We start from the raw sequence: 12,813 nt of genomic DNA, 5'->3' as shown, positions 1-12,813 counted from the left end.
AGAAATCTCATGAATATGATGGGGTATCTAGCAGAATACTGAAGTATTGTTCTATGTATGTTAGCCCAGTACTTAGCCATATCTGGAACTTTTCCTTTAGGAGTAATCGGTTTCCCGACCGATTACAGTACTTGGTAGTGATAAAAAGGGAGAGAGGGATAATGTTGACAATTATAGACCTACGTCTATGCCATCTGTGTTTGCTAAAGTTATCGAGAAGGTTGTATATACAAGGTTACTGGAGCATTTAAATTCACGTAATTTGCTGTCAAATGTACAGTTTGGTTTTAGAAACGGTTCAACAACTGAATATGCTATATTCTCTTTTCTCTGTGACATTTTGGATGGATTAAATAAAAGGTTGCGAACGCTAGGTGTTTTGTTTGATTTAACAAAGGCTTTTGACTGTGTTGACCACAAAATATTACTGCAGAAGTTTGACCATTATGGAGTAAGGGGAGTAGCTTACAATTGGTTCACCTCTTACTTGAAGAACAGAAAGCAGAAAGTAATTCTCCGCAATATTGAGAGTGGTAGTGAGGTTCGGTCCCAATGGGGCACTGTTAAGAGTCGGTGCTGGGGCCACTGCTGTTTCTTATTTATATAAATGATATGCCTTCTAGTATTACAGGTGATTCAAAAAGTATTTCTGTTTGCTGATGACACCAGCTTGGTAGTGAAGGATCTTGTGTGTAATATTGAAACATTATCAAATAATGTAGTTCATGAAAAGTTCGTGGCTTGTGGAAAATAATTTGATGCTAAATCACAGTAAGACTCAGTTTTTACAGTTTCTAACTTACAATTCAACAAGAACCGATATTTTGATCAGACAGAATGGGCATATTATAAGCGAGACGGAACAGTTCAAGTTCCTAGGCGTTCGGATAGATAGTAAGCTGTTGTGGAAAGCCCAGGTCCAGGATCTTGTTCAGAAACTAAATGCTGCTTTATTTACCATTAGAACAGTATCTGAAATAAGTGACACTTCAACACGAAAAGTAGTCTACTTCGCATATTTTCATACACTTATGTCATATGGTATTATTTTTTGGGGTAATTCTTCTGATTCAAAAAGGGTATTTTTGGCTCAAAAACGGGCTATTCGAGCTATGTATGGTGTAAGTTCGAGAACCTCTTGTCGACCCCTATTCAATAGTCTGGGAATTCTGACATTGCCCTCACAGTATATATTTTCTTTAATGTCGTTTGTTGTTAGCAATATTAGCTTATTCCCAAGAGTTAGCAGTTTTCACTTAGTTAATACTAGGCAGAAATCAAATCTGCATGTGGAGTGCACTTCCTTGACTCTTGTGCTGAAAGGAGTGCACTATTCTGCTGCATCAATTTTCAATAAGCTACCACAAGAACTCAAAATCTTAGCAGTAGCCCAAACGCTTCATTTTATCTGTTTCTACGATCGTGTTATAATTTCATGTATTGACTCGTTCCATGACCATGGAGACTTCTCCTTAATTTGGTCCCACGGAACAATGAATAAATAAATAAATAAAAAATAAAGACGGGGCTAGCAAAGGTTGAGACATGGCAGATAAGGGACAGTAGGCTCCTTAATTTGGTCCCACGGAACAATAAATAAATAAATAAAAAATAAAGACAGGGGCTAGCAAAGGTTGAGACATGGCAGATAAGGGACAGTAGGCTCCTTAATTTGGTCCCACGGAACAATAAATAAATAAATAAAAAATAAAGACAGGGGCTAGCAAAGGTTGAGACATGGCAGATAAGGGACAGTAGGCTCCTTAATTTGGTCCCACGGATCAATAAATAAATAAATAAATAAATAATAAAGACAGGGGCTAGCAAAGGTTGAGACATGGCAGATAAGGGACAGTAGATTATATTGCGAGGAGTGTTCCCACCGATGCAGTTCAGGAAAGTTTGTGTTGGTAGGAAGAATTCAGATGGCACAGGCTGTGAAGCAGTCACTTACGCGAAACACATCACACTGGGGACCGTGTTCAGCAACTGAGTGGTCAAGCTGTCTCTTGGCCACAATTTGTCAGTGGCCATTCGTGTGCGCAAACAGCTTGTTGGTATGTCCATAGAAAGCAGCACAGTGGTTGCAGCTTGGTTTGTGGATCACATGACTGGTTTCACAGGCGCCCTGCCTTTGATGGGATAGCTGACACCTGTGACAGGTTGGTGTAGGTGGTAGTGGGAGGATGTAGGGACAGGTCTTGCATCTAGGTCTATTGCAGGGGTATAAGCCATAAATACGGACAAGAAAAATTCATTTAAATGATAATGCAACGAATAACGCAAATTTGATGGTTTTTAAGGAAATAACGCGAATTCAGCAGTTCTTAAGTAAGTAACACAAAATCAGCGTTTTTCAACAAAATGTCACTGTGGCCTTGTAAGAAGTGGCATAAATCTAATGATGTCAGTGACATATTTACTCTTTAAATGCCACACTGTCATGACATGACTAGTGGCCTTTCAACTATCGACTTTTGCGAGCACATACGAATGACCACTGTGTGAATTTCGATTATTTATTTCTTTTGTAGTGTATGTGCTGTAGTATGCCGTTTCAAAGCAACGGCGCAATAAACACATCACCCTGCTCATCAAATGTGGATAATAATGCAGCAACAATATGAGGCTTGAAGAAATGTGATCATTGAGACTTCAGACAGTAGCCTAATTAGTAAACTGTAATGTAACGGATAGTTTCGTGGTTTACGATACGAATATATGTAGGTTTGTGTTCCACTGCATGCTAATATACTTCTTTCTATCGTACCATTGTCAACACAGTCTGGGTCTTTTGTTATAAATGTAATGCAAGTATTTGGAAGGAAGTGGGCGCGAACACTGCCAACACCATCAATCATTGAGCTTACGGCTCTACCACTTTTTACACTAAAAGTACAGGAAAAAATCCTAACATGTAATCCAAATAAGTTACGCAATAAATGATGTTAACATTTCTGTCTGATTAAAGATCGAAGAATGAAATAAATATTTAAGTCCCAAATACGTGACGAGTCCCAAATGGATGGCGAGGCAGGTACCTTGAAGGACAGCATTAATTTCTGCGACGGAAACGAACGACTATAAAATTCATCTTTTTGGATTTCCAGTACGCTGCATTAACAAGAGGACAGTAACTTGAGTTAACCAGTTTGATGTATAAAGCAGCCAAAGTTCCAAAATTCAGTTACTTTTGTTTAATTAATGACCGGTTTCATGTATCAGAACTCATTCTCAAATCATCCAAACAAAGAAAAGGGTATACTCCATGACAGCAAGCAAACCATGTTGTTATCATACATGCTTGTGTTTAAGCCATTTGTCAAGTTTACAGAGACTATTCATTGGCAGGACAACAGTTTTGCATATGCTTGCTGCCAACCCTCACGAATTAATAGCATTGCAATATTCAAGGCTGAGTGCGTATTTTTCTGCGTGTATTAATTTATGAAAATTTTATTTAATATTCATATGATTGTTTTCAAATTTAGTTGAAATAAGGTTCGTTTAAGCAGTTACCCGACAGCATGCGCAGAGCTGCAATCGTGTTTAGGCAGTACCTACTCCCTCTTCTGGCTACTTGGTGTGTGGCTGTTTGGTGTATAAAGCAGCGAGAGAAAGCAGTCAGAATCCAACCGGAACATTTTTTTCTGACGCTGCCAAGCTGCCAGATTTGCGCATGCACATGGTTGTCTGAGTTAGAGTGGGCATGCACTTCACTTGACTTGTTTTGTTTGTGGAACATTTTTCAATCGCTTCGAAGCTATTGCAGTTACCGCGTTCAGATACTCGTTTTTATCATCTGCATTTTTTGTTTTTTAATTCTAGACGCAGCAACGAACACTTGTGTTCTGTGAAAATGCCGAAGCCTACAGCTACTGCTGACGAAAGGGTGCGAGAATTTGAAATACATGGTTTATTTGCTCCTGGTAAGTTAACAGTGTTTTGTAAATTTTGCAATATCAGAGTTTCACGGGAAGCACTGGCAGGTCGATAGACACACAAACAAACACAAACACACACACAAAATTCAAGCTTTCGCAACAAACTGTTGCCTCATCAGGAAAGAGGGAAGGAGAGGGAAAGACGAAAGGATATGGGTTTTAGGGGAGAGGGTAAGGAGTCATTCCAATCCCGGGAGCGGAAAGACTTACCTTAGGTGGAAAAAAGGACGGGTATACACTCGCGCACACACACACATATCCATCCACACATATACAGACACAAGCAGACATCTCACTGTCTGCTTGTGAGATGTCTGCTTGTGTCTGTATATGTGTGGATGGATATGTGTGTGTGTGTGTGTGTGTGTGTGTGTGTGTGCGCGCGTGTATACCCGTCCTTTTTCCCCCTAAGGTAAGTCTTTCCGATCCCGGGATTGGAATGACTCCTTACCCTCTCCCCTAAAACCCATATCCTTTCGTCTTTCCCTCTCCTTCCCTCTTTCCTGATGAGGCAACAGTTTGTTGCGAAAGCTTGAATTTTGTGTGTATGTTTGTGTTTGTTTGTGTGTCTATCGACCTGCCAGCACTTTCGTTCGGTAAGTCACATCATCTTTGGTTTTAGATATATTTTTCCCATGTGGAATGTTTCCCTCTATTATATATATATATATCGTGGCTACAATCTGCCTCAAAATTATTTTGGTAAATCTTCACTTTACATGTACTCTTGACCAGTTCACAATTGTGCAGATTGTACCTCTCATCTTTAATAAAAATATAGGGGCGACCGGGGCAATTAGAACATAAATTAATACACGGTTTAAATACTTGCTAAACTTCAAAACAAAACAACCTAGATATTTCAGTTAAAATTTATATTAATGCTTAGACTTTTCCAGTTTTCTCATCTTTGTATCTTATGATAGCAGCAAACATTAATAGTTAAAAAATAATAATGTTAAGTCTGAAACTAAGTTCTAATTACATCTGGGGTTATCGGAACAGTGTGTCCCACTCCTTCATATTCATAATGAAGTATACCCTTAACTTGCTTGGTTTACTGTTTATAGGCCATTGTTCTAATTACCCCGGTTCCCTCCTATTTTGTTCTTGTACAGTATCATATCATTTTAAAAGTTCAGATAATAACAGTGTGTTGATGAAATCTTCTCAGGCTTCCATCCTGGTACCTGTGTCAAAAATCCGCGACATTTCGATGAGTCATTCTCATCACCACCACCACCACCACCTTCTGGCCAATTGTCGGTGGACCAGGGCGGCTGTCCCTCCCCACCCCTCCTACCAGCACTGGGCCAGTAGTGGTGGTGGGAGGGGGAGGGGGCGGGGGGTGAAAGCCGTGTGCGGCCAGGCAACACCAGCCACCTGCAGCATTAGTCTAGCTTATAATCGAGGAGCATTAGCAGCTGAACACAGATCCGGCATATAGCTGCTATTGCAGGGTTCCACACTGAGCATGAATGGTAGCCCTCGTTCCTGTCGAAGAGACTGTCATGTAAACTTATTTCGACTGATTCCTTGATGACGCTCTCCCAGAAGCCACTGGCTCAGCAAAGCATTTTCGTTTCTTCAAATCATCCTCCTCCTCCTCCTCCTCCTCCTCCTCCTCCTCCTCCTCCACCACCACCACCACCACCACCACCACCACCACCGAGGCTGTGTTCTGCTGCGGCCTATTTGTCCTTGTGCCCCAGTCGTACACATCTAATGTGTTCCTGACAGCGTTGCGAGATGCGGCGTTGTGTTTGACCAATGTACTAGAGGCCATACTCTAACAGTATACTATATATACCGGGAACTTGAAGCTGCAATTTGTCCTTCACCGAGCCAAGTAACTCTTTCATTTTTGGAGGTGGTTGAAAAATTGCTTTGATGTTGTTTTTCGCCATTATTCTCACAATTTTGGCTGATGAGAGCCCAATGTAGGGGATAAAAGCGAGTTGTTTTTCCTTTTCCTCTTCTTTGTGAATGAGGGATACACTTTCCAATTTGAAGAAACGAAAATGCTTTGCTGAGCCAGTGGCTTCTGGGACAGCGTCATCAAGGAATCAGTCTAAATAAGATTACGTGACAATCCTGTCCACCAGGATGAGGGCTACCATTTAAGTTCAGCTTGAAACACTGCAATAGCAGCTATACGCCGGGTCCGTGCCCAGCTGCTAACGCTCCGCGATTCTAAGCTAGACTAATTCAGTAGGTGACCAGAATTTAAGAAAATTAAATTTTGTCTTTATTTTTAACCGAAGTTAAATACCTTTTGTAAATGTTTATAAATGGCTGGGAGCAGGGATGGAGTAGAGACAGACAAGGACATTGCGTAGTTTCGGTGAGTGGTGGAATACCACTGTGGGAGAGGTGGAAAGGAGAGCTGAGGTATTGTAACACTGGTTCTGTACAAGGTTGGGTGAGTAATTTTGGTCTGTGAAAGCCTCTGTGAGATCTTTCCCTTTCTATTCGATCACCAAAAATACACCATTTACTAAATGTGGAATGATAATTGCAATGAGTTTCTCACTAGATGAAACTTCATCAATGGCATTATTACTGACATCAATGCAGTCTTAGACAGCCAAGGCCTCACTATGAGATACCTAAACATTCAACCAACACATCCAACTGGACCACTGAAAAACATCCAGAGTTTACATTACTAGAGGAACCAGCCACTGATCCAGGATTTGGTTCTAGGATGGGTCACAGTCTGCTAATCATCGTCATCCTTACATTAGTGCTTAATACATTACCACAACAAAGGGGAACACATCCGAGTAAGATCCACGAAAGAATTGACAAGTATGTGTGTCATTCAACTGATTAAGAACTATACTGGATACTAATTAACACATTTTGACAGCTACAATTCACTTGAAATAGTATATAGTGCACACTTATTAATACCTCTGGCACTGCAATTGTCTGTCCCGTTAGCTCACGAACTGAGTTTGTTGTATTTGTTGCTGGCTGTAGGTATGGCTAAGCCAGTGAATGGGTACATTTTCCTAACTGGAATGTCTGCCACAAGTCCATACATGTGTACTAAACCTCAAGTTAGCAAGTGATAAAACACCCTGTCTCAAATATTGGTTGCAATTTTCTAAAATACCCTGCAACTTTTTAGGCCTTTCACTTTCACGCTATTTTATTCTACAAATGTTGACAGATAAATTTAGAAGTTGAGATAGTCAAATATCTACACTTTTAATAAAATGTTCTTGGAAAATTAGGCTTTCACACACACACACACACACACACACACACACACACACACACACACACTTCTGAATACAGTATCATGCAGAGGTGGGACTCAAATGTGTATAGGCAAGAATTTTAGAGTATTGTAATAACAACAATCATACTGTCAGCATTATTGCAAATACATATATTTTACCAAGGTTTCCCATTCGGCCCGTGCGACCAATGCGATGAACATACTCTTCTACATCAGATGGAAGATCAAAGTTGATAACATGTTTTACGTTAGGAATATCCAAACCTCTTCCAGCAACCTGCAAATTAGAAGATCCGAGGTGTAACAGATGCTGGCTACTTATTTCTTACAACTAAATATAGAAGGCTAAGACCTAATAGTTGCTTGCAAAAATCTGGAGGCCCGAAAGGCATAGTTTGCTGAGAGGCAGCTTCTGTTCACAAGCAAAAAACACTGTAACAATGGAGAGAGAGAGAGAGAGAGAGAGAGAGAGAGAGAGAGAGAGAGAAGAAGAAGAAGAAGAAACCTAATGAAAGTTTTTTTCAACAAGATCTATGGTACATTAAATTAATTAGTCATTAAATATGGTCCCAGAGGCCAAAGCATTAGTGAATGGTCGAAAACATTTTTGTCACAAAGCATCTGAATGTGTATTCTTAACTAAATGATAAGTGCTGAATTTGAAAATTGGATCAGTTGTGGTTACTGCACTCAGATTTCCTATTAAACACTATCCTCCATCAAAATCACTGAACACTGCCCATTAGTTACTCTGCTGTGCCTCAATTTTTCTGCGTATGTAACCATTTAAATATTATAATCTGTACAAGGAATTCCATATAAGTCAGTACATTCAGAAATTCACCAATTTCTTGCAATATTACTAATGAGTTATGAACAAACAAGTAGAATCATGTTCTAGAAAGGAGATCTGTTTTCATATTAAATCAGAACAAACGCCTTGTATCTGTTCAAAAATCAGAACTTTTTGTTAAACCTGTTTAGAATTACTTCTGCAATCACAAAAATGAATACTTAATTATCTTGTAAAGAAGTGGTACAAATTTATTTGATTTTTAAGGTTTCTCACCAGGCCCACCTGCAAGATCCTTTTTGATAATCTTAAAGATCAGTACACTTTTCTCAATGGGTGCTGCTCAAATGTTCATATTTTACAGTGCTGCTTGTGATGGCTACTTTTGTTATAAGTCACCACTGGGTCTTTGACACAGATTCAGTGTAGTAGTTCCGTCTGGATAAAATAAATGAGTTTTATTTAGGCTACTTTCTTGAGTCTCCAGAGAACCAAAAACCTGCACCTCTTGCAGGTGCCCTGTGACAGTGATTGGCACTGATACAAGCAATCACCTGCAATCACTGGAAGTTTGTCTTTCTGCATTTGCTCCTAATCAAATGGTTCAAATGGCTCTGAGCACTATGGGACTTAACATCTCTGGTCATCAGTCCCCTATAACTTAGAACTACTTAAACCTAACTAACCTAAGGACATCACACACATCCATGCCCAAGGCAGGATTCGAACCTGCGACCGTAGTGCTCCTAATCATTCAGAAATTGCAGACCCACCAGAACCTCCTTTTAAGCTCTAAAACACTTCCCCTAATCCATGCCAGGACACAACAATACGGCATATCTACTCTCTATAGTCACTTAAAAATAACAAAAATAAATTCAGTCCTATAGCAAGCAAAGATATCACACTGTAAAATAGCCAAAAATCAATTTTTTTTCAATGAACAGCCTCCTTAAAAATCATAAGTATTTCACATCAGGTAGACCACCACCTCTCAGCAAGCAGAAATTGGCAATCAGTATAGCCACAACAAAGTCCCACTCAGCACAGCATGTGGACAGCACATCTATAGCACTGAAAGGGTTAAGGCACAATTTACTTTTAAGGAATAAATGTAAAATAAATCACAAATTTATGCCCATTTTTATGAAATTCCTAAAATGCCTGGAACGCACTTTTTTACTTTGAACAGGTCGCATTCAAAACATAATACAGTATACGGCAGTCATATGTAATCTATCCCTTTGTCTGATGGGTAGCTCATGTCCTTTTCATTGACAGTTTCATAATCCTGTCTAGTGAGTTCAATGAGAGTTGACTGATGGTTTTTGTGAAATCTTAGGACCACATGAAACAGCTTCAAGATAGTATGGCTAAGTATTTACATTTTTACATCATTCGGCCCTCTTCTGAGTTTTGGCATGAAGTGTATGTGTATAGCTTATATGAGACATCAAGAAAACGTTACGAAATCATCAACATTATTCACTCTCTTGCCACAAGCTCTAATAAGAGACAGGTAAATGAAAGTGAAAATGGTGATAAGTGATGTTTATACATGACCAGAATGCAAAAACAGGGAAAACTCTGCCACTCAAATCCATATGCATAGTGTGATGTAGATATGTGATGTATCAGACACCTTGAAATTTAAACGTGCAAAGAAAAAATACTTTTTATTGTTGCCATTATAAAATTGTTGTTGAAACCTGCAACCAGAAAATTTGCTCCTGTCAGTCACGATTCTATTCTAACACCCCCCCCCCCCCTCTCAAATGCCAGTGACACAGGATGGGTTTCAAAAAGAATCACAGTTTAAATTGTATTTTTTCATTAAACTTTGATGAATTGTGTAATTCTTTCTGTGTCTGAACCACTGCCCGAGTCTGACTCCTTCACTATAACACAAACAAGTGGAAATTGTTACTGCTCATTCTATAGGTACTGTAATGTAAAATTTCATTCCCATTTTCCAATTGTCTATCAAACACGAAGCTTTAATGAATCAATTTTCGCTTGTTTACACTATTCAGAAGTTTTCACAACCATGCAAACTTAATGCAGCACACATCCTAACTTGCTGCAATGTAACAACAAATGCTTTCGAAAATGAGAATTATTTCCCAAAACATGTGTCCCCTTATGATGATATCTGTTTAACTTATGTTGGGCAGTAGACAACTTTTTTATGGTAAAAACAAATCCGATATCACAGGGTCAGCTAGAAACTCTGCATGCCGGCTCCCCTCTCTCGTCTCACTGCACGCTGCTCCACCATCCTGCTACGCTGTCTCGAGCAGCAACAGTGCAGAAACTGAACACACTGCAGATACATTGTCATGGATGGAACACAGAATGGCTTGCCTTTGGCTTGGTTTCATATGATGCTATATTAGGAAATTCAGAAACTTTAAACTATGTACCATGAAGAGTGTTATTATACTGTTACTGTCTTGGTACAAGAGCATACTAAAAAAATTGAAGTTGAGTTTGCAATGTCATTACGTCAGTAACAGTATGTGAGCCACACAGTTCCCTGTAAAATTCTGACAACATTCCAGATTTAATGAAGATTGCTTAGAAGTATAGATGACAAGACTGGAGAAGTTGCAGAAAGGGTATTTTTAACACTCTACATCTAAAGCAACCTCATTTATCAGGAATGTTTGTGACTTAAGAAGTTATAGTGATAGGAAAACAAACATACACCTCTGGACTTCGGCATAATATAGTCAGTGAAAGAAATCAAAATGGCTATTATGCACAACTGAATACTCCATGACAGAAAAGTAACAACAAAATTGAAAATTTTATAACCTACAACCTATGCTGTGACTCATCGGACACCATTTGGCTATTTAGTAGATTCTGGCTTTGGTATGACACTGGCTGCAGTTGGAGCTATTTCCACAAAGAAAAATGGATAATCATTACATATATTTTAATTGATGAAAGGAGAAAATATAAAAATGCAGCAAATGAAGCAGGCAAAAAGGAATACAAACATCTCAAAAATGAGATCGACAGGAAGTGCAAAATGGCTAAGCAGGGATGACTAGAGGATAAATGTAAGGATGTAGAGGCTTATCTCACTAGGGGTAAGATAGATACTGCCTACAGGAAAATTAAAGAGACCTTTGGAGAAAAGAGAACCACTTGTATGAATATTAAGAGCTCAGACAGAAACCCAGTTCTAAGCAAAGAAGGGAAAGCAGAAAGGTAGAAGGAGTATATAGAGGGTCTATAAAAGGGTGATGTACTCGAGGACAATATTATGGAAATGGAAGAGGATGTAGAGGACGATGAAATGGGAGATATGATACTGTGTGAAGAGTTTGACAGCGCACTGAAAGACCTGAGTCTAAACAAGGCCCCGGGAGTAGACAACATTCCACTGGAACTACTGATGGCCTTGGGAGAGCCAGTCCTGACAAAACTCTACCATCTGCTGAGCAAGATGTATGAGACAGGCGAAATACCATCAGACTTCAAAAAGAATATAACAATTCCAACCCCAAAGAAAGCAGGTGATGACAGATGTGAAAATTACCGAACTATCAGTTTAATAAGTGATGGCTGCAAATCGAGAATCTGGTAGAAGCCGACCTTGGGGAAGATCAGTTTGGATTCCGTAGAAATATTGGAACACATGAGGCAATACTGACCATACAACTTTCTTAGAAGCTATATTAAGGAAAGGCAAACCTACATTTCTAGCATTTGTAGGCTTAGAGAAAGCTTTTGACAATGTTGATTGGAATACTCTCTTTCAAATTCTGAAGGTGGCAGGGGTAAAATATAGGGAGCAAAAGGCTATTTACAATTCGTATAGAAAACAAATGGCAGTTATAAGAGTCGAGGGGCATGAAAGGGAAGCAGTGGTTGGGAAGGGAGTGAGACAGGGTTGTAGCCTCTAACCGATGTTATTAAATCTGTATCTTGAGCAAGCAATAAAGGAAACAAAAGAAAAGTTCGGAGTAGGTACTAAAATCCATGGAGAAGAAATAAAAACTTTGAGGTTTGCCGATGACATTGTAATTCTGTCACAGACAGCAGAGGACTTGGAAGAGCAGTTGAATGGAATAGATAGTGTCTTGAAAGGAGGATATAATATGAACATCAACAAAAGCAAAACGAGGATAATGGAATGTAGTCGAATTAAGTCGGGTGATGCTGAGGGAATTTGATTAGGAAATGAGACACTTAAAGCAGTAAAGGAGTTTTGCTATTTGGGGAGCAAAATAACTGATGATGGTCGAAGTAGAGAGGATATAAAATGTAGACTGGCAATGGGAAGGAAAGCGTTTCTGAAGAAGAGAAATTTGTTAACATCGAGTATAGATTTAAATGTCAGGAATACGTTTCTGAAAGTATTTGTATGGAGTGTAGCCATGTATGGAAGTGAAACATGGACAATAAATAGTTTAAACAAGAAGAGGATAGAAGCTTTTGAAATGTGGTGCTACAGAAGAATGCTGAAGATTAGATGGGTAGATCACATAACTAATGAGGAGGTGTTGAATAGGATTGGGGAGAAGAGAAGTTTGTGGCACAACTTGACTAGAAGAAGGGGTCGGTTGGTAGGACATGTTCTGAGGCATCAGGGGATCACCAATTTAGTATTGGAGGACAGCATGGAGGGTAAAAATTGTAGAGGCAGACCAAGAGATGAATACACCAAGCAGATTCAGAAGGATGTAGGTTGCAGTAGGTACTGGGAGATGAAGAAGCTTGCACAGGATAGAGTAGCATGGAGAGCTGCATCAAACCAGTCTCAGGACTGAAGACCACAACAACAACAACAACAACAACATATTTTATAAAGT

At 39.3% G+C, this 12,813-nt stretch overlaps 1 protein-coding gene across 1 annotated transcript in view; it reads right to left on the bottom strand.

The window, feature by feature from the left end:
• The window catches only part of LOC126236635 (ATP-dependent RNA helicase DDX3X), a 187,738-nt gene that overhangs the window by 70,306 nt on the left and 104,619 nt on the right, over positions 1-12,813 (bottom strand). The window contains exon 11 of the mRNA XM_049946083.1: positions 7,354-7,471. Within this exon, the coding sequence (XP_049802040.1) occupies positions 7,354-7,471 (118 nt within the window). The remainder of the gene's footprint in view (positions 1-7,353; positions 7,472-12,813) is intronic.

The sequence above is a fragment of the Schistocerca nitens genome, chromosome 2 (genome assembly GCF_023898315.1).
Source record: "Schistocerca nitens isolate TAMUIC-IGC-003100 chromosome 2, iqSchNite1.1, whole genome shotgun sequence".
Classification (NCBI taxonomy): Eukaryota; Metazoa; Arthropoda; class Insecta; order Orthoptera; family Acrididae; genus Schistocerca; species Schistocerca nitens.
This window is presented reverse-complemented; position numbering and strand designations above follow the sequence as displayed.